At 38.7% G+C, this 20,278-nt stretch overlaps 6 protein-coding genes and 1 non-coding gene across 7 annotated transcripts; 3 read left to right on the top strand and 4 right to left on the bottom strand.

Moving 5' to 3' along the window:
- Positions 1-779: 779 nt before the first annotated feature.
- LOC103870539 (exocyst complex component EXO70H1) lies at positions 780-3,115 on the bottom strand. Its single transcript, XM_009148676.3, has one exon. The coding sequence runs from the start codon at positions 2,814-2,816 to the stop codon at positions 972-974; it is 1,845 nt and encodes a 614-aa protein (XP_009146924.1). The 5' UTR covers positions 2,817-3,115; the 3' UTR covers positions 780-971.
- Positions 3,116-5,356: 2,241 nt separating this feature from the next.
- Positions 5,357-5,430, top strand: TRNAR-UCG. The gene has a single exon. It is a non-coding gene; the product is annotated as a tRNA-Arg (tRNA).
- Positions 5,431-5,938: 508 nt separating this feature from the next.
- LOC103870540 (60S ribosomal protein L35-1) lies at positions 5,939-6,998 on the bottom strand. The gene is made up of 4 exons (XM_009148678.2): positions 6,864-6,998; positions 6,648-6,783; positions 6,281-6,437; positions 5,939-6,186 (listed from the first exon to the last, which is right to left on the bottom strand). Exons 1-4 carry the CDS (start codon positions 6,865-6,867, stop codon positions 6,112-6,114), a joined length of 372 nt encoding a protein of 123 aa, XP_009146926.1. The 5' UTR covers positions 6,868-6,998; the 3' UTR covers positions 5,939-6,111.
- A 234-nt stretch (positions 6,999-7,232) lies between these two features.
- On the top strand, positions 7,233-10,160 carry LOC103870542 (UNC93-like protein 3). Its single transcript, XM_009148680.3, has 10 exons — positions 7,233-7,518; positions 7,824-7,981; positions 8,065-8,128; positions 8,208-8,321; positions 8,426-8,470; positions 8,723-8,976; positions 9,093-9,183; positions 9,294-9,406; positions 9,631-9,754; positions 9,856-10,160. Exons 1-10 carry the CDS (start codon positions 7,348-7,350, stop codon positions 10,036-10,038), a joined length of 1,317 nt encoding a protein of 438 aa, XP_009146928.1. The 5' UTR covers positions 7,233-7,347; the 3' UTR covers positions 10,039-10,160.
- A 30-nt stretch (positions 10,161-10,190) lies between these two features.
- LOC103870541 lies at positions 10,191-14,131 on the bottom strand. Its single transcript, XM_009148679.3, has 3 exons — positions 12,527-14,131; positions 12,273-12,440; positions 10,191-11,855 (listed from the first exon to the last, which is right to left on the bottom strand). The coding sequence occupies exons 1-3, from the start codon at positions 13,244-13,246 to the stop codon at positions 10,287-10,289; spliced, it is 2,457 nt and encodes an 818-aa protein (XP_009146927.2). The 5' UTR covers positions 13,247-14,131; the 3' UTR covers positions 10,191-10,286.
- Positions 14,132-14,393: 262 nt separating this feature from the next.
- Positions 14,394-16,463, bottom strand: LOC103870543. The gene is made up of 5 exons (XM_009148681.3): positions 15,710-16,463; positions 15,471-15,528; positions 15,274-15,391; positions 15,052-15,169; positions 14,394-14,666 (listed from the first exon to the last, which is right to left on the bottom strand). Exons 1-5 carry the CDS (start codon positions 16,412-16,414, stop codon positions 14,613-14,615), a joined length of 1,053 nt encoding a protein of 350 aa, XP_009146929.1. The 5' UTR covers positions 16,415-16,463; the 3' UTR covers positions 14,394-14,612.
- A 58-nt stretch (positions 16,464-16,521) lies between these two features.
- LOC103870544 (pectin acetylesterase 5) lies at positions 16,522-19,562 on the top strand. The gene is made up of 12 exons (XM_009148682.3): positions 16,522-16,866; positions 16,955-17,037; positions 17,126-17,255; positions 17,344-17,423; positions 17,515-17,604; positions 17,807-17,931; positions 18,150-18,210; positions 18,336-18,389; positions 18,473-18,550; positions 18,642-18,747; positions 18,923-19,068; positions 19,148-19,562. The coding sequence occupies exons 1-12, from the start codon at positions 16,644-16,646 to the stop codon at positions 19,253-19,255; spliced, it is 1,284 nt and encodes a 427-aa protein (XP_009146930.1). The 5' UTR covers positions 16,522-16,643; the 3' UTR covers positions 19,256-19,562.
- The last annotated feature ends 716 nt before the right edge of the window (positions 19,563-20,278 follow it).

Genomic DNA, 20,278 nt, shown 5'->3' on the forward strand with positions numbered 1-20,278 from the left:
TGGATGCAGAACCTGATACCAAGATACAAGCTAAACAAATTAAATATAAAACTAATATTGGGGTTAGTTCTCTTTGGTAACTCCAGAAATATAGAATAATAGACTGAATAAGACGATGATCACAAGACAAGAAATGTATATTTCTTTATTCAATGATTAATTATAAGAATGCATAACGTGTGAATTGCAAAGAATATTAGAAAGGGAATTTCACCATAAGGTTGTAATTTGACAAGTATTATTGGTTTGTTAACTGGCAATTCAAATCTAAATGATCTAAGTAGTTAGTACATTTGTCATGAATCTACAGAACTTTTTTTTTGCTAAGAATGAATCTACAGAACTTGTGGCTCTTCTGCTTTGTCAAGTCGCGTTTCGTTGATTTGTTCTATAAAAGTATGCCTAGTCTCAACAAATCGTTATATGTGACTTAGCTTTAATTCTTCTCTATACTTCACGGTCCTCACCCACCATCAATGGACCATCAAGAACTTAAAAGAACAAATAAATGATACTTGTATTGCATAGTATAGCCTTCACCTTTGACTCATCCTTTCCCTTCAGGTGTCATTCTCATGGACACATACATATTTCTTTCTCGAAAAATATGAGATAAATTCTAGGGGAATTTAACAAACTATTTTTTTTTTACTAAACAAACTAACAAACTATTTTTTTTCCACAACATAAATGTCTATTTCAGCTGCAACGATATTTTCTCCGTTTCATAATACTGAAATAACTTTTTCATTTATATATTTCTAATTTTCCAGTGCAAAAGTTGAATAACGATTTATAATTTCCCCCTATAATACCATCTCAATCATTACATCTTTAGATACTAGTACATACAAGATTTATCTCGTTGTCAACAACCATTCCTTCCTCTTGAGGTAATAAAAAATAGTACAACCATGGACACAATTCAGTGTTTGCCTTTCACAGACAAAAAAAATACTTTAGGATGTTGATTACCGTGACCGACAAGACGAAGGAGAAGAGACAGATAAACTCCCAGAAATACCCTCCCCCGAGAACAAATTAGACATATGGTTTTCAATATCTTCAGGGGTAAATCGGACAACTGTCACGCCACCAGCTCCAGCCAAGATAACAGACCTTCTCGTGTTGTAAAACTCTCGGTAAACTGGCACCAGCTTTCTCGCAATCGACAGTTTAATCTCCTCCTTTAGCTCTAAATCCGGTACGACACATGCACCTTGCTTACAGTACGCCCTCTCGAACCCCTCGCTGAATTTTTCAAACCTCTCCTTCACTTCCTCAGGCGACATCTCAACCGTACGATTCTCAGGTAGGGTTGCTAACACCGGTCCCCACGCAAGCCTCTTATAGCTGTCGGAGAACTGTTTAATCTTAGCGACGTGCCTCTTGACCCAGTCGTCGCCTAAAAGCTGATTCAGCTTCGAGAAGCGAACACGTGAGACCACGTGACGGAGGTTGTTGGTGAGGAAGAGATACTGCACGGAGCAGTCCTTGTAGTAATTCGCTTTGCGGTCAATTTTACAGAGAAGGACGAGGATAAGCCACGCGAATCTGATGGCTAGCTCCGACGACGGCGAGTTGTCGGAGTCGGAAACGTTGAGGTAAGACTCCGGGATCAGTGATCTGTCCGGAGGAGGAGATCCGGCGAGGATATCAACGAGGACGTTGCTGTAGTCGGCGAGGAGAGAGATGTGGCTCATGACGGAGAGAGTCAGGGGATGCACTCCTCCACCGTGAACCACCACCTTGGAAGAGTCTTTATGGATTCTTGATTCGAAATCAAGAAGCAGCGATCGAATGGATTCGCTGAGAGAGACGAGAGACTTAAGCGCTTGAGATCGCACGAGGGAGGTTGACTCGAAGGAGAAGATTGCTTCGATAGCTCGCCAGTTTCCGGCGACGGAGTTGTACATGTCAAGCAGCCGGAAAATAATATCCTTTGGAGGATTCTTCTTGCTTGTTCTTAAAGCAACGATCTCCGGGAAGGTGAAGAGAAGAATCGCTCTTTCTCTAGATATTTCACTGAAGCAAGACTCTCTGATCGAATCAGAGGCTTCGAAGACGTGATCGCAAAGAATCTTCTCTCCTTTGAAGAGTGTCTCCATGGAGACTTTCACCGCCTCTAACCAGCTTCTGATCTTTAACTCAATCTCCTCCCACGACATTCTCTTCGCTTTAACCGCGGTTATTTTCTCCACCTCGAGACGGTAAACACCTTCGTCGATGATAGACTTTCTGATGCTTTTGTATATGCTTACACACTCCTTCGCGTAGCCGGAACCGATCATACACTCAGCAATGGATCTCAAGTCCGTCATGACTTTACTAGAAGCCTCTTCAACTTCAACGATTGAGTCACCTCCCGTGTGTGAATCTTCGTCGTTAAAATCTGAGTAGCTAGATCTCTCTGAGGTGAGTGATGATCGTGTGGAGACAGATTCTGGATCGAGGTAAGCACGGTTCATTGATAAGATCTGGTAAAACTCCTTTTGGAGCCTCTTCATAGCGATCTGCATCAGTCTCTGAGCTCTCACGAGCCTCTCAGAGTTTGGATCCTCGCTCACGAGAAGTTCCATCGTCTTCTGAAGGTCTTTAACTCGCTCGATGAAGACCATGGCTTCTTGTTTGTTCTCGTAGAACATGGAAGTGACTTTGGCGTAAGTGGATGTCTCTGTGTTCCATCTCTCGATTATGTCGGCCGCAGATTCGATGATTCCGTAGGCAGCCGCCGATTCCAAGCTCTGGCGTGGCGTTAAAGTCAGTGGAGGTTGATGATGCGACGACGTTTTGGCGACACAACATAAGTTTCTCATTGTTGAAAGTTACTATAACAGTATTGGTTGTGAATGATTACGAGGGAGAGGATTAAACAAGAGTATTTATAGGAAACAACAGCGTTTGAACGACGTCGTTTAAACTTGTGGAGAGGAAGGGACGAATAAAGTTGTTGTTGACTTTTGACCTTTTCCGATTTGTTTAACTCTGGGCCTACACGTGTAGTGGGCTTTGCATAGTTTTATGTATCTTCTCCAAAATTCTTGAAATGATGATAGTGTATTATTGGACGTATAATGTATGATTTTGACTAGGGGTGGGCACTTTACCCGATATCCGAAGTGGCACCTGAACCCGATCCGAAAAACCCGAACCAAAATCCGAACCGAAATAGCAAAATACCCGAACGGGTATTGAATAATCAGAGATTGGATACCCGAACCCGAACGGATAATACCCGAACCCGAATGAATATCCGAAGATAACCGAACATATGTATAATTAACCTTATATTTCTAATTTACATCTCTTATTTTATATAAAATATTTATATTGATATTACACATACTTTAAGTTCATATGATATACATACAATTACGGAAAAAATGATTTGTTACTCACTTAAAATGCATGTCAAGTTTTTTATTTCAAAAATTAACAAAAAGTTACTTCCAAATTTTTTAAAAAATAACTAAATTAATGTCTTTTTAGTTTTAAAATGTTATGTCCAAATCTATTAACCATTCAATCTATTAAAAATAAAAAATTAGTTAACTGAAAGTTATATTTTTAAATACAAAAAACTTGAGAAATGAAAATTTTAATTTTTTTTTCAAAATCTAAATATCCGAACCCGATCCGAAATAACCGAATCCGAACTAAAAATATCCGAACCCGACCCGAAGTACAGAAATACCCGAACGGGTTCTACACCTCTATACCGAAATACCCGAAAATCCGAAATACCCGATCCGAACCCGAACGGGTACCCGAACGCCCACCCCTAATTTTGACCCTGATCATGACCCATGAGCCAACCGTCAATTACAAACTTGAATTTACGTTACTTGTCGATTTAACCCTAAGACAATCTGTTTCACACAAATATATATTTCTAAAATCTGAAAGTAAAATGATTAAAACAAAATGTCAATGGATGCGTCGCGATCATGTCAAAAATTGCCTCAAATATATAAGGGTTTGAGTAAATATATAATAACCATATGTAACTTTTTGTCAAACAGCTATACATATGTTATATACTTTGCTTCATTGCACGTCAACAACAAATTGTTATAGTCAGCTCGTGCATTGAATAAGATATAGTTTATATGCAGATTCATTGGATTCTTGAAATGATTTTAAACTTGTGGTTATTTCAACAGTCAAATTAATTAATATATTTTCATCCACGTGTCAACTATGTTATACATATATGGCTTTTTGGTATTTAACAATGTGTTATAGCTTATGCATTGAATAAGATTAGCCTATATGCAGATTCATTTAATTGTTGAAAATGATTTTGAATGTGTCATTACCATTTCCTTCCATCAGCAGTCGAATTCAACTTTAGATAATCGGGAGATCGAAGGCGTGATAAGATCAAATAGCGATGCATATATGCTGACATATTAGTCGTCAAATTTAGAACCCACCAACAACAAACCTAATACAGTACTATTCTTATAGAAAATTCTGTGTGGTTGAAACTTGAATCCTAGATATATCATAATTCAGAAAAAGAATCCTAGATATATCTAGATTTACGGTCTAGCCACCATGATACCTTCTCCGTAACAAAGACCATCTAATGCCAGTTCATTTCGTACGATAAAAAGAGTCGGATCAATATCTTGTCTGCTTTCTTTTTTTGTGTTTTCTGTCAATGATTCTTCTGATAACGAATTAGTGTATTTGAATACTAATATATATGCATGTACACACTCGTACTCAACACAAGACTTCATGCATGGGGTTTATATGTAAACTCTTGGAAATTCGTCTTAATTATGAGCTTACTTGGAAGATAGTATTTAGAATTTACTTTGATCAACTCAGTTCCGAAAATCGAAGAGAATAGGAACGCAGTTTTATTATTGCCATAAACTAACACGACGTTAAGCCTTTGGTGCACATTCACATGCTTAATTTTGACCTCATATTGGTGGCTCAGTTACTTTCTTCCGAGGATTAATATTGTTAATCTTCCAGAGTTTACGCTATTGTTCTTAGATTATCAGTCCGTACACGCAAACTCAGGAGTCACATCTCGCGACTCACGACAAAGTACGCCCGTTTGAAACAAAGGGACAAATCAATTATTAAAAAAACGAAGATTGACATTCCAATTAAGAGCAATTACGCTTTCAATAACATCATGCATTAGTTCATCATGCAATTAATTGACTTTTATATCCTAACTATTCGAAAACTGAATGATTATTTTTTCCGTTTTTTGTTTTTCTATAAATATTAATGGCAATATAATTAACAAAATTTCTAATAATGCTATTGTGTTTTACGTAAGGCTGTGTACATAGGAATATAATTAGTCACAGAGTCGTAATAACAATTCGACCGCATAGCGCAGTGGATTAGCGCGTTTGACTTCGGATCAAAAGGTCGTGGGTTCGACTCCCACTGTGGTCGCAGTTATTCCTTTTTTTTTCCCTCTTTTGTTGCATATACAATCAAGAATGTTGTCCGTGAATTATGTGAATCATGGTTTCGGACTTCCGAGTTTTGCCTAGTCTTCAGTTTTCTAGATGGGAGTGGTAAGAAAAAGCAGTTTCATTTGTTTCTAGGTAACCTTTACCCCTAATATGAGAGAACTTATTCTTTTTTAGTGTCACAAATTTTGGTTTTACATTCATTTGTCCTGTGAGCAGCATTGCAGCAATCGGAACATCTGCTTTCGAAGCATAACGACGGCTAAGATAAATATATAACTCCACCCGACTGTGCTTTCAACTCATTTGCGTATCGTTTGACGTTCATCACTATTTAACTATAAACACACATACAGTAAACCAACAGACAAATACCTTGTTGCGATCGCTAACCATGTAATTTAAGCCTGTTCAGATCAATTAATAAAATAAATAGTCGGAATAGCGAAGGTTGAGAACTCGAGATGGTGGGTTCTTCAGTACGCAAAAGAATAACTTGCAAAGATAAAATTCAAAACATAAAAAAAGAAACAAAATCCAAGTTGCTGAAATTGTTTGACACAATAGAACAAGTGAATAACAAAAACAAGTTTCCATCAAACAACAAAAGCTGAAGCAGAGTTTCTAGTAGCTAGAGTTTTTTTTTAAAAGGACAGGTAAGTTAAACTTTGATGGCGTACTTCCTGATTGGGAAATACATTTCCTTCTTCTTCTCACGCTCTGTCTTCAAAGAGAGCTGCAAAGCAAAGCAACAAAAACAAAAAGCTATGAGAACAGTGTTGGTAAAATGATCGATATCAGACAACAAACAAACAAAAACAGGACAAAACCTGATGTTTAGTGAGGCGTCTGCGGATAGCACGGGTCTTCTTGGGACGGAGATCAAGAGGAATGAACTTCTTGTTCTTGTACGCCTCTCTGAGAGCAGACTTCTGTTTCTGGGATGTCACAGTCAACACCTGAGCTATGGATTTGCGGACAACCTTGCTGCATATTACAAAACACGTTACAGATTAAATACAAAATGTTATAAGATATGTATAAGCATAAGCAAATCACTCTATATAATTCCATATCCTACAATATCTGTATCGAGAGAATATCATTTGCTTCATTTCATATTCTAAACCGAAACATGATTAAAGCTAAAATCGAAAGCTAAAGCTTCTGAAGTTACAGGATATTTAGGGAAACTACATTTTGGAGAGCTTGTTGGGAGCACCACCGGTGACTTTAGCGACACGGAGGAGAGCGAGCTCAGCCTTAAGATCCTGAAGCTGGTTCTGAAGATCGCTCTTCGACTTGTCCCTCAGCTCGTGAACCTTGATTCTGGCTACAACCACACAACAAATTAAATCAGAAGTAATCCTCTAACGAATCCGAATAACAAAAAAAGACTCAAATCGACATTACCCATCGTGAAGCTTTCACTCGTGTTCGTTCAACTGCTGCGCCGCTCGGAGGAATCTGAAAACCTAGAGCAGGAGGAAGGTGATATATAATCAAAGAGAGCTCACAAAACCCTCGAGTCTCCTTAGTGGGTCGAGTAAAGCCCATTTAAAGAATAATTAATGGGCCTTAACAGATACATGTGGGTTCATTTGTTTTCGCGGGAAGCAAACAGAAACTAGTTGTTGGTGTCCCAGCCCAACTAACACTAAATCTCTAATTCAAATAAACCGATCATCAAAAACCGTAATTGTAAGCAAACCGGTACATAATAAACCGGAAACAATTGAATTGAACCGAATCATTACCAGTTTTTTTTTTTCTTCTTATTCCAGGCTTGTCACTCTCTCTCTCTCTCCCACACATGGTTTGACTTTCACTGTAGATACTCGGTCATCTTTCTCGGGGGTCATTAATCGGCGAAGGTGATCGGACCCAATTCTCCGTCATGGATTCTCGAAACGACGAGGAGGCGCCGTTGGTGTTGGTCTCTGGTGAGAATCGGAAGGGAAGACCTGGGAAGAGTTATACAAGAGATGTTCATATCCTCAGTATCTCCTTTTTGTTGATCTTCCTCGCCTTCGGCGCCGCTCAGAACCTCGAAACGACTATCAATAAGGTGCCTTCAAAGTTCGATTCTTTTCCTCACTTACTGAGAATTGAGCTGAAAGTTACAAGCTTTGAGTTTCTGATTGATGTTATACTTTCATTACAATTTTGAGATCAGACCCGTGAAGATTCTTGTCGGAACAATCTTAGTTCTGTCGGTTATAGCGTGTTCTTTTGTGTGTGGTATGTGGTTATCAGGACTCGGTGAAGATTGTTGTCGAAAATTAAGATTAGAAACGGTTTTGTCTTAGTTGTGTGTGTTTGTGTGTGTATATTTGGTGAGTGGTGATCATTGAGTTGTTTTGATTCTTTCAGGAGTTGGGAACAATATCTCTAGGGATATTGTATGTGTCCTTTATGTTCTGCTCCATGGTTGCTTCTTTGGTTGTCCGCTTACTGGGATCAAAGAATGCTCTGATTCTAGGTACTTCAGGGTATTGGCTCTTCGTTGCCGCTAATCTGAAGCCATCATGGTATTCCCCATCTGCTCTCTTGTCTTCACGACTTAATGTTGCTTCAGTCACTTGTTCTTTGACATATAAGTTATTGGTGCTAGGATCACTATGGTGCCAGCCTCTTTATACCTTGGATTTGCAGCTTCCATTATATGGGTTGGCCAGGTGCAACTACACGCTCCCGTTTTCTTATAGTTAATCATGCAGATAATGTAGTTGAATCTCAATACCTTTACTGCATTAGGGAACATACCTTACATCAATTGCGAGAAGCCATGCTAAAGATCGTGATGTGCATGAAGGATCAATAATAGGTGTCTTCAATGGGGAGTTTTGGGCTATCTTTGCCTGCCACCAGGTGCATTCTTCTTTCATTATACTTTCCTTATTGCTTACCTCAGAATCTTGTGTTGCGCTTACTCTAAATTTTCTTCTGGCAAATTCGCTTCAATATTTTTGCAGCTGTTTGGGAATCTCATTACACTTACATTGCTGAAAGATGGAAAGGTATATTTTTGGTGTTGATAACAATCTTAAGCATGTTTAGAATTTGAAGTATAATATTCATTTTGATTTTGATTTTTCTTTTTGTTGATATAGGTTAATTTATTTCACCTCCTTAAATTAATATATAAGTAGAAGTGTTGACTATTGAATAGCTCACTTTACTACCACATTCTCAGTGATGATGGTTATAAAAATTCCCCGTCTACTTGGGTTAGCTCCACCATTGTTTTTCTTCTTGTTGAGTGACTGTAGGAAGGAAGCACCAGTGGCACAACCTTATTGTTGTTGGTGTTCCTCCTCATTATGACATTTGGAACTATACTAATGTTCTTCATCAGAAAAATTGAGGGAGAAGATGGGAAAGAACCTGTGGGTGGTTCTTCTATGGGCTTAGTTGATTCCTTGGTTTCTCTTCCAAGGTTGATAATCACTCCTTTGCTCGACGTACGGATGCTTCTGATTGTCCCACTCCTTGCTTACTCAGGATTGCAACAAGCATTTGTTTGGTATGTCTCCAAACAAACTTTATATGTCTCGTCACAAGAATAGCACAAATTAAGTAAATATTTTCATATGCTATGTATGTTATTTTGTTTTAAAAGTTGCGTCTTCCTGTTTATAGGGCTGAGTTTACAAAGGAAATTGTTACACCTGCGATTGGTGTCTCAGGTGTTGGAGGGGCAATGGCTGTCTACGGAGCTCTTGATGCAATTGTAAGTTTATCGAAAAGGCCAAAATCATCCTTTTTAGCTGATAATTCTTTTGTATTGGTGTGGCTTTTGTGAGGTTTATCTTTTTTTTTTCTTGTTTTAAATCATTTTAGTGTTCAATAACTGCTGGACGGTTTACCTCTGGTCTGTCTTCAATCACCTTCATAGTTTCTGGTGGAGCTGTTGCTCAAGCTTCTATATTTCTCTGGCTTCTTCTTGGTTACAGGTTTGTAACTTGTAAACTCCCTATGTGATGTGACTCCATAACTCCTTTTGTTTGTGCTTTCTTGAAATGGTCTCCCTGTAGAATTTTGTAAATAGATCACGGATCAAGCAACTCTGTGTAACTGATCTGTAACTTGAGTATAGTGATGAAACTTATGTGAATCCCTTAGCCTAAAAGTGATTTTGAAGGAACTAAGCTATAGTGTGATATTGATTATGTTGCAGGACAACTAGCGGAGTACTTGGCACAGGTTACCCACTTATAATGGCAGCAGTATTAGGAATCGGTGACGGAATATTAAACACTCAGATCAGTGCTCTTCTCGCTTTACTCTTCAAACATGACACGGTAAATAATGTCACCAGACCATTGTTATTGTTATTATTCTTATTCACTGAAAAACATATTCATGAAAGGGAATGTACTTTTCTTTTGACTTATGGAAACAGGAAGGAGCGTTTGCGCAGCTAAAAGTATGGCAAAGCGCATCGATAGCGATTGTGTTCTTCCTAAGCCCATATATATCATTGCAAGCCATGGTCATAGTGATGCTTGTTATGGTCTGTGTTTCACTCCTCTCTTTCTTGGTTTTAGCTCTTAAAGTCGAGAGTGTATTTACACGCGACGAATGATTATGCTTTTGATTTGTTCACGTCAACTCAAGCTAAAAACACTATCCTCAATTCAATTGTAAAGAACTGTTTGTTTTTTTTTTTTTAATTTGTGGAATAAAAATTCTCTGCAGTTTCCACCATTTAAATTGCTTTCAATGTACCTCCTTTTCCTATAAATATCTCTCTGGCTTATATTGATTTTGTACATCCAAATCACCTGATCTTTCTTACATGATGCTATAGTTTACTAAACGTAATAAATAAAATCAAGTTGTATGAGTTATTTCTGTCATAATACATACTGTTTCTTGCATCAATCTGCTGATGCAAAAACCTAGACTGCTCAGACACAGAGTAGTTTCACTCTTCACCACCTCTTCAGCTGTGCTACCACTTGTCTTCTCTGTTACTTCCTTCAGTAGCTTTACAAAAGAAACCGAAAACCTCTCTGCATCATCTTGGCTTGGACCCATCTCCATGTTTGAATAGTTGTCGTTCGATGCTGTTCCTGCTTCAACATCATGGCATATCTTTCTCTTCTGTAACTCTTTTTGTAGTCTTGCTTGAGTCTTGGTACATGCCATCTCTTCTAAGCATTTCACCGAAGAGTGAAGCTTTTCTTGGAAGGCTTTAAGATCATGAGTGATGGCTTGGTCCCAAGGATGAGCTCCAGATAGGTTTGTGAGACCATCACAAACATAGAGACAGAGATCAGAAACCTTCGAGAGAGAAACCAAAACCTTCTTGTAACTAACCGCCTTGAGAGGTTTGAGGAATGGAACATTAGGCTCTCTCAATGCTTCTGATGTAAGCCTCTCCAATGCTTCAACGTGAGAGTTGAGTTTCTCCTGCTTGCTTCTCAAATCCGACAACGGCATGTTCTTTTGCTCAGAGCAAAGAACCAATGATCCAATACAGTCTAAGACCGCGTCGAGGCAGTGTTTAAGTTCAGCTCTTGCGAGAGTTGACGCTCTCGCAGGAGTGACAAGAACCTCCCCAAGGACGAAACAAAGCAGCCCTATCGAAGCTTCAACGATTCTAGTAATAGCAAAATCAGTAGGAGCTCCATAGTTTCTCCTTCCAAGTATCAGCAACGCTGCAATGGCGGATGTAACTCCTCCAGGCTGGCCATAGACTTTGCTGTGCCTCATGAAGACGGTGATGGCTATCCAAGGGAGGAGAGGCAAGAACCTGAACTCTTCTAGTCTTTGGAAAACAGCGCAGCATAACAGACCGTAGACTGATCCCATCGCTGTTCCTTGTAAGCGAGAGTTCGCTACTGTTAACGTCGCTTGCCTGCCGGATACAAGACTGATGGCTACGGTTAGACCGGACCAGTACCCGTTTTTTTTGTTGTAGAGTATACCAAACAGCACCGCAAGGCCTAGAGAGATTGAGCATTTGAACGCAAAAACAAACCTCTCTCTAGCCATCCAGACACTGAGAACATCCAAAACCGTTTTGGACGTGGACAGCTCATCTACACGTTTACTGTCTTGTCTCACAGATGAGACGTCGCCTCTGAAGAGCTCCACGCAGTATCTGAAGAAGTAAACGGGTAAAGATGTTGTAGATAGAGAACCAGCTTCAGGAAGCCATGTTAGCTTGTCCTCTGGCTTGAGAGTTGGTGCTGACTCATGAGCGATATGTGCTCTAGGAGCCTCTAGAAGATTTGTCAGTTCGTCGCGGCTCATGCCTAGAGGAAAAGAACTGCAAGATCCCAGCGCTATCTCCATCCCTCTCATCAGAAACTCCGTGGCTTGTAGTTTCTCCCCTTGATGATTTTGCTTCTTTTTCAAGAATCTTGTATCTGGTCTCTCCCATGCAAGACGCTCCTGTTACCAAATAATATTTTTGTCAGAAACCAATGAATAGATCTATACAAACTATAAGAGAAACCCTCAAATAGTATTAATTTTTTTTTAAAATACTAACACATAAAAATTCTCAAAATAGTATTTAAAAAAAAAACTAAAGCATAAATGTATTTATATATTTTAAACTTATGGTTTAGTGATTAGAGTTTATTGTTTATATTTAGAGGGTGAGATTAGGGTAAGAGTTTATGATGTATGTTAATCTAGTGTTTTTATTGATTGATAAAAATACTATTTTGATGATTTTTATTTTTGAGATAAAAACTAAAAAGATTCTATTTATGAGATTTGCCCAACAGATTGTCATATTCAGTTTTTTTGTTTGTTGGTAGAATGTGAAAATCATATTCAGTTTTGTTAAGTGGGTTGGCTTACATGGTGGATTTTGATGCTCTTGAGTGTGTGTCTAGCTGCTGAAGACAATGAAGCGGCCTTTGCAATCAACACCTGAGCTGTGGTGTTGTCTCGAGCCATAATGACCTCGACGAACAAATTCAACCTCTCAAGAGCATTTTCAGCGTATAATTTACAACCCTTGGTCATCTGCAAACAAGTTAAAACCAGAGGTAAGTTTTCTGAGTCATCATCATAAAAAAAAAAGTTAAAAATAAAATATTATAAAGACTCACCTGACTATGAGCCAGTCTTGGAAACGGGAGAAGCACGGCGAGTAGAGAAGCAATGGCTCCAAGTGCTGTACTAGCCGCCACATGAACGGGGAGCATGAAAACATGAGCAACCTCTCCATTGAACACAGCAAAGGTTACATAGACAAGAACGATCTGCCCAAAGGCAATTCGTTTGGTTAAAAGACTCGTGGACGCTGGGAAAGCCACGATGAATGAAGCTACAGCCACAGCAACTGGAGCCACCAAGCTAATCCCTAGGGAGGCTGGTCCAACCACCAAGACACTCACAAGCACAATGGCTGCTGTCTGAAAAGTGGCGTAAGAGACGTCAACACAACATTTGAGGACTTCACCGTATGTTGGTTCGGCATCGGATAGCCAGATTAAGATTGTGGTTAGATAAGAGAAGGCTGGAAACGTTGCCAAGTTTTTTAGTGGTTTGGGACCGTACAAAGTGGTCAAGCTCACGATGAGACAAGCCAAGGCGGTTCTCAAAGCCAGGCTGAGTCGCTCGAGACATGTTGTATCACGCATTCTTTCTATACGGAATTGTTTTGTGGATATGTATGTAAAGTGTTTTTTGTTTGTTTGAAGAAAGATTGAGATGAAGGTTATGGTGAACAAGAAGAGTACGTATAAATAAGTGAAGGGATTTAAAAGTGTTAACGTCAAAGAGTAAATAGTTATGAGCAGCTGTCCCTTAGCTCCAAGTATTTTCATATTCTATATCTTTGTAGTAATGGGACCAAAACCAAACAAGACTTTGTGATACATCAGTTTAGTTTCGGTAAAGGCAATGACATATGGCTAAGGGAAGCCTGTAATTTTCTTAGATATTTGAGTTTTGGCAATGCCTTGATTGAGTGGTTTAGTTTAATTTAGGCCATGCTATATACATTTGGGTCTATACGGTTTTACACTCTTAGTGTTTGTTCGAATTCATTTCTGTCTGTTTTCACTACTCTTCTTTACATTTACTAACATATGTAACTAAATAAACTGGTATGGATACAGTTTGGTCAGCTTTAAACCAATTTGACAGGTATGTGGGGAAATGGGTGAAAACTGCTGTTACATTCCACAAAGCAAACCAAAGTAGTTCTTCAGAACTCTCTAAGTTTCTCGAAGAGTTGTTAATAATTTTTCTTTGGCAAGTTCTGAAATTATTATTTAAACTTTATTTATTTTATTTTTTTTTTCTTGATTAAATTTGAAATTCTGTCGACGGAACTAAAAGGTAATGTGTGAATGATAAATCAAAATTGATTATGGAATGAGACAAGAGAAGAAGAAAGCCGTATGAATTCTTATTTTCTCAAAAAAAAAAGAAAGGAAAGCCGTATGAAAAACATTAGTCTCATCAACAACAGTTCAAGTAGAGAGCATTTATAACAAGCCTGCACGCTTCATGGTTAGTATTGTTTCCTCTTCATCAGGGAATTTGAAAGAAATAATCAATTAGGTCCTACACTATCATATACTTGGTACTTGTACACCTATTGTATTTTCATTGATGGATGCAACTTTCTGTGCCACACAAAAATCATTTTAAAATGAATTGAAATCTGAATATTAATTCCCTCTTCATATACAGCTTTTATATTTCTTATCAATTGCATTTATTAAAATTATACCAAAATACGGAACTACCACAACAACAATCTCTTTGCTTTAACCGTTAAACCGTAAAGATATGGAGATGCATCAGATTACCTTATGGACTAGCATGTTGCAATCTTGCTAGTTGCTGCTAACGATAGATCAAGAATGGAGGTGGTATGAATTTATAAACCACTTTTTTTCCATGCAGGTGTATATATATAGGTTCTACAAATAGGAATAATTAAACGAAAGAGCTAAAGCAAAATGATTAGTAATTTGAATATTATATATGTTTTTGTTGATTTAGATGTAAAATACTTTGACACAAATCATAATCCATTACAATCAAGTTTCATTAGTTTTCTTCATGTGGAGGCAAGACACAAATCCACGAAAAACAATGAAGAGGCATACCTTATCAATTTTTATTTGGTTGTTTAGCTTGGTAGTGATGAAGTCGGGAAACACATTTGATGACGTCTGATCATCGTGGAAACCCAGTTGGGCTTTCTCGATATTCACCGATTCCTAGAAGATCCTACATGAAGGAAAGAGCTTCTTAGAGCATTAGGAAGAGCATAACACAATGAACATTGAATCTAGGAACATACCAACATGGGTTTATACAACTTTTAACTTGTAAATGTAAGTTTTTTGAAGTTCATGTGCCTTAAACATTGGTATTAAATATTGTGCAAGACCTTTGTTTAATTAATGAGCATTCAATTTGATGGCAAATAGCAAAATATCAGCTACAACTCCTTTCAAATATGTGGGATCTTTCAACTACATGCTGAGCTAACTAATTTTATTTATTACATTGATTTGTTGTGCAGATGTTTCAAATTCAACAAGCATAGTCTGTGACAAAATGACACTGCAATATGCTCAAAGCAACTAGAGCATTAGAAAATGATGTTTACCTGGCAAGCTCTGTTCTTGGCTCTGGTCTCTGCTGTACTGGGGATATCATGATTTGGTTTTAGAAACTTCTTCTCACGCCGCTCACAAGAGCCCCATCCATCAGCAAATCTCCCTCCTCTGAGAGAGCCCATAAACCAAAAGGTTTAAACAACAACTGATCAATACAAAGTATCTTCTAAAACCACTTTCAAAATCCAAGGTTTTATGTAGAAAAACATTACTGCATTATAGCTCGAACAATGAACTCAGCACGCTGGACGTTTCTGTTTTCATCAAACTCAATGTTCTTGTCCCTTATTTCGTAAGACACATTGAAGTAAAACGATATCTTCCTCCAACCTTCACAATTCCATAAGATGCAGCAGCAGCATCAAAACCAATATCAAATGTTTAGATTAACAATAAGCACAATCCTCACCTGACTTCTTAATGTATGCTTTCCCAGATATCATCGTGTAATCAGATTTCTCTAGAATCTGTAAAATTTAATGAAGCCATAATAGCTTTAGTTGTTAACAACAAACATCTCATACGCACATAAACACTAGTGGCTAAATAAAATCATGCAAAATAAGGATTGGCATTTCATCAAACACCTGCAATGCACACACACTCTATCTCGGAATCAACAGAATAGTACGAAGGATAGAGCACTACCGCCATAGCTGTGTTCTGGTACTCCTTGAACAGAGTAGCTGAAGGAAAGCTCCCTGACAAACTATGCCGCATCTCATTCACCGGATCGTTCTTAACGCAGCTCGACGGTGGAGAAACCTCCGAAAAGGACGTAGACTTCCTGATCCCAGGCGACAAGTAACTCTCCGGCGATGAGAACTTCGTAGAGTGGTTAACCGGAGTCAAATTCCGGTTCGCCGTCGTAACGAGAGCCATCGGACTCTCGCCATTCACCTCAGAGAAGACGCTAGATCTAGCCGCATTGTTCGGAGAAAACTTCGTAGAATGGATAATCGGATTCGAACTCCGATGCGACGTCGTAACGAGAGCCATCGGACTACTCTCTCTGTTCACCTCAGAGAAGACGCGAGATCTAGCGATTTTGCTCGGACGCGGCGACTCCTCGTATGACCGCCGATTAACGCTAGGGCTACGATTCGTGACCTGGAGAAGCTTCGACGGCGGAGGAGCGTTGGAAACAGGCGTCGGAGGAGAGTTGAAGTTCGGATACCTAACAGCGAGAGGTTTCGGAGATTTCCCGAAGGCGGAGGAGGAGGTGGTGGTAGTAGTGTTCTGAGCAAGAGCAGCGGCGGCGGAATCGATCACCGCCCATAGATCAGCGTCGTCTAGATCTTTATCATCGAAGGTGTAGGAAGAGGCCAACGATCGTGACGATGACGACGCCATGGAAGCGTGCTCTACACAAGGTGGGAAAGTGATTCAAATTTACACTCTCCCGCGTTTAAACCGTTTCAAACCGGTTTAATTTGTTTGGTCACACCTAACCCGGTTTAAGTTTGGTAAACGGTTCTTTTCACAATTACGAATTGATAATTGGTTTGATTAGGTGGTGATTGTGGGTCCCACGGTGTTTATCTAAAATAAACAGTGTTTGCTTAACTGATTCGCTTCTTCAATGGCGATTCCGAGGTTAAGCTCTCTGCTTCGATGGAGAAAACTGGCTAAAAGCGATTGGCTTGTAGCTTCTATCGGATTCGTATTGTTCGTGTTCTTCCTCTCTTTCTTCTTCGATCCCACTTCAGACTCCGTCCCTTCCGTTGACCGATCTCCTCCCATCGCATCCCCACCCGATCTGGTCAAGCTGACGCTATCTAGTAAAGCTAAAGAGAGAGGAGCTTGTACTGTGAACCAATATCTCTCCTTCTTCTAATTTTTGTTTCACATTTTGAATGCTAAAGAGTAAAGCTTTTTTTTTTTTTTTTGCAGTTTGCTTAGATGGAAGCTTGCCTGGGTACCATTTTCATAAGGGTTCAGGGTCGGGCTCAAAGAGCTGGCTTCTTCATTTAGAGGTATTGTTATTTGTTTTATTGATTGAAAGTTTGAAACTTTTTTACTTGGGAGTTAGAATGTATTTGAGTGAAAAAAATGTATGAAAAGGGTGGAGGCTGGTGCAGTTCAATAGCGTCGTGTTCTGCTCGAGCAATGACTATGTTAGGTTCTTCCACCTACTTTGAAGATGAAGTTGACTTTCAAGGTGTTTTAAGCAGTGACCCTTCTCTAAATCCTGGTAGGAGAACATCTTTGTGTATTGACCTTCTTCTGTCCTGCTTTTGCATGTTCAGTTATGAATCTTTGGTTGTCTTTTGTTGTTGTAGAGTTCTTTAACTGGAATAGAGTTAAGATACGTTACTGTGATGGTGCTTCTTTTGCTGGACACCCTGAAGCTGAATTCAAGGTAAAGGGCTAAGAATTTGTGTGAGGTGCTGTTGAGAGCAATGAAAGATCCTTAATTTCATGTTTATTCGACTATGTTTCTCTCTACTCAGAACGGAACACGGCTTTTCTTCCGAGGCCAGCTCATTTGGGAGGCGATTATGGATGAGCTCTTGTCAATGGGCATGTCAGATGCGAAACAGGTAGCATCCTCGTGATTTTATATAAGGGATTGTGTTAATGATATACTAGTGAGTCACTAAGAAAGTCTTCAGTTTCCATATATGTATAAATAAGATTATTCTTTACCGGCTCTGCATTTGTAGGATTGGCCTACTTAGGTAACTTTCGTCCGCTAGTGATTAATAATTTTTTTTTTCTTATACATGTTTGAGAAAATTGTAGGGCATACTTACAGGATGTTCTGCTGGTGGCTTGGCAACTCTTATACATTGTGACTACTTTCGAGATCATCTCCCAAAAGATGCAGCTGTCAAATGTGTTTCTGACGGAGGCTTCTTTCTCAATGTGTATGTTTAATTAACTTCTTTACAGAGATTTGTGAGTTACAGTACTTTTTAGTTAAGTTATTTTCGGTCTAAGCTGATTTAAAGAAGCAAAACCTGTAAAACTAATTTAGCATTCTTTGCAGACTATACTCCACAGAGCTAGGAAAATTACTGTCACTGTGGTATTAGATTAACAGTGTCTGTCACTCTCAGTAAAAGCTGTTTTTCTTCTTTTTCAGGCCTGATGTCCTTCGACACCCTACGATGAGATCTTTCTATCATGATGTTGTTAACCTTCAGGTTTCCCATTCTCTTTCTGTCAATATCTAATCATACATTTTCTTATATTTTCGTGAATGCTTCATCGCAATGAACAAGAACATGTCATGGCTTTGAGCTTATTTTCAATGGTTGATTCCAACTAGGGCGTAGATAAGAGCTTGGATCAGAATTGTGTTGCCAAACCGGAACCATCCAATGTAGGTTTTTGATTCTTACTTATGGTAAAATATTTTTTGACTGATCATGATTGTTACCGAGACACTTTTGTTATGATTTGCAGTGTATGTTTCCTCAGAAATTCCTTAACAACATAAGAACACCAGTATTTCTTGTCAACCCAGCTTACGACTTTTGGCAGGTTAGAAACATTATAACTTTTGGCCTATTTCTGTTTGACTTAACCTCCAATTTATGTTTAACGTTTTACTAATAGCAAATCACATGTTCAGATACAACATGTCTTGGTACCAGCTTCTGCTGATGTAGATAAAAGTTGGGCAAAGTGCAGACTCAATATTAAGGAGTGTGATGTCGCACAGATGAAAGTTCTACATGGTAATTTACTCTTGAATCAAGCTTAATGACCAAATTGATTATATAACCTCTGTGTCAAATTACAATCAGTTGATCTGATCTTTTTTTGTACTTGGGAATCGATTATTCCTGGAAAACTTCTTCGTATACTTCTTTGTAAAATGGTCAGTTGTATAAATCCACATCTTATATGCAGGTTTTCGTAGCTCTATGATGGATGCTATCGGGAAGTTTCATCAGAACAAAGCTGGTGGGATGTTCATAGATTCCTGCTACTCTCACTGCCAGACACTTGTGTCAGCGACATGGCACTCCCCAACCTCAACAAGAATCGAAAATAAGGTCAAGACATGTGACTCACACAATCTGTTGCTTTCTTTCTTCTTACAAATCAACTGATTCTGTTCTGTTGTTGGAACAGACTATTGCAGAGTCTGTAGGTGACTGGTACTTCAACAGAAAACCGGTGAAGCTAATAGATTGTCCTTATCCGTGCAATCCATCTTGTTACAACCTGAATTTCACCTGAACGTGCCCTATAGCTGGCATTGACCACCCCCCTCTGCCTTTGGATTTCTCCTCAAGTTTCATCATCATCTGAGGGGTAGCCATTCTCGAATCCTCAATCCAGTTGAGTCCCAAAGGTTATCATGTTCTTGAAGCATGAAGTTATCTAGAGAATGTCACCTGCTTTGTATTCTAACTTGGTTGATTGATCACCGAGGAGAAACTTTATTACAAAAGCAACACAATTCATAATCCATATGTATATATTATTGTGATCGTAATATATTGAAATGAGGTTGGTTTTTGTGTGGAAAGAAGTTCCAGTGTTATGTTAATGGGGGGAAAGAAGAGCGAATCTGAATCTTTTAAATGTGGCCTTCTAGGTCGGAACCTTCCAAGTGATGGAATGTTCGTTCAAAAAAATATCTTGTGAAAACTTCATAGTTCAGCAGTTTACTTAACAGGTTCACTAATGTTTGTGCATAAAAAAAATTGATTAATGCATGGTGTAAACAGAAATATAAGGCGTATATTTTCATAAAACGACTCGATATGGTGAAAGTAAAACCGTCTGTGAATTTTCATACATGAATAGATTTGTCAGTTGCAGCGCCGGTCCATGTATATGAAAGGTCCCATTCAAAACCATAGCTATGTGAATTTTCTTTAAAAAACCAGTGAGCAGATTTAGCTTTAAAATATTTTGAATAAACCTATAGTCCCCCTAAGCGATCGCTTATACTGCTTACAACCTGGTCGGCTGTATAGTCTGTTTTTGTGATATTAAAAAAAATATGTTTTTATAGAGATAGACCATTCCTGTTCCGTCTCTTCCTTTCCTTTTTAACGTGGGATCTTACCTTCTTGACGTCCTCATGAAGAAAAATGGATGTGACTAACCATACAAATGAGGCATGTGTATGTCCTCCGCACGTCTAAGCAAGAATTATGGTGATTTATTTAATAATAGTGTGTTCTTTCTTAAAGCAACATTAAAAACGGCATTGTGTTCTTAGAGTGGTTGAACATTTTTCTTAGTGTGTTT

The sequence above is a fragment of the Brassica rapa genome, chromosome A05, assembly GCF_000309985.2.
Source record: "Brassica rapa cultivar Chiifu-401-42 chromosome A05, CAAS_Brap_v3.01, whole genome shotgun sequence".
Taxonomy (NCBI): domain Eukaryota; kingdom Viridiplantae; phylum Streptophyta; class Magnoliopsida; order Brassicales; family Brassicaceae; genus Brassica; species Brassica rapa.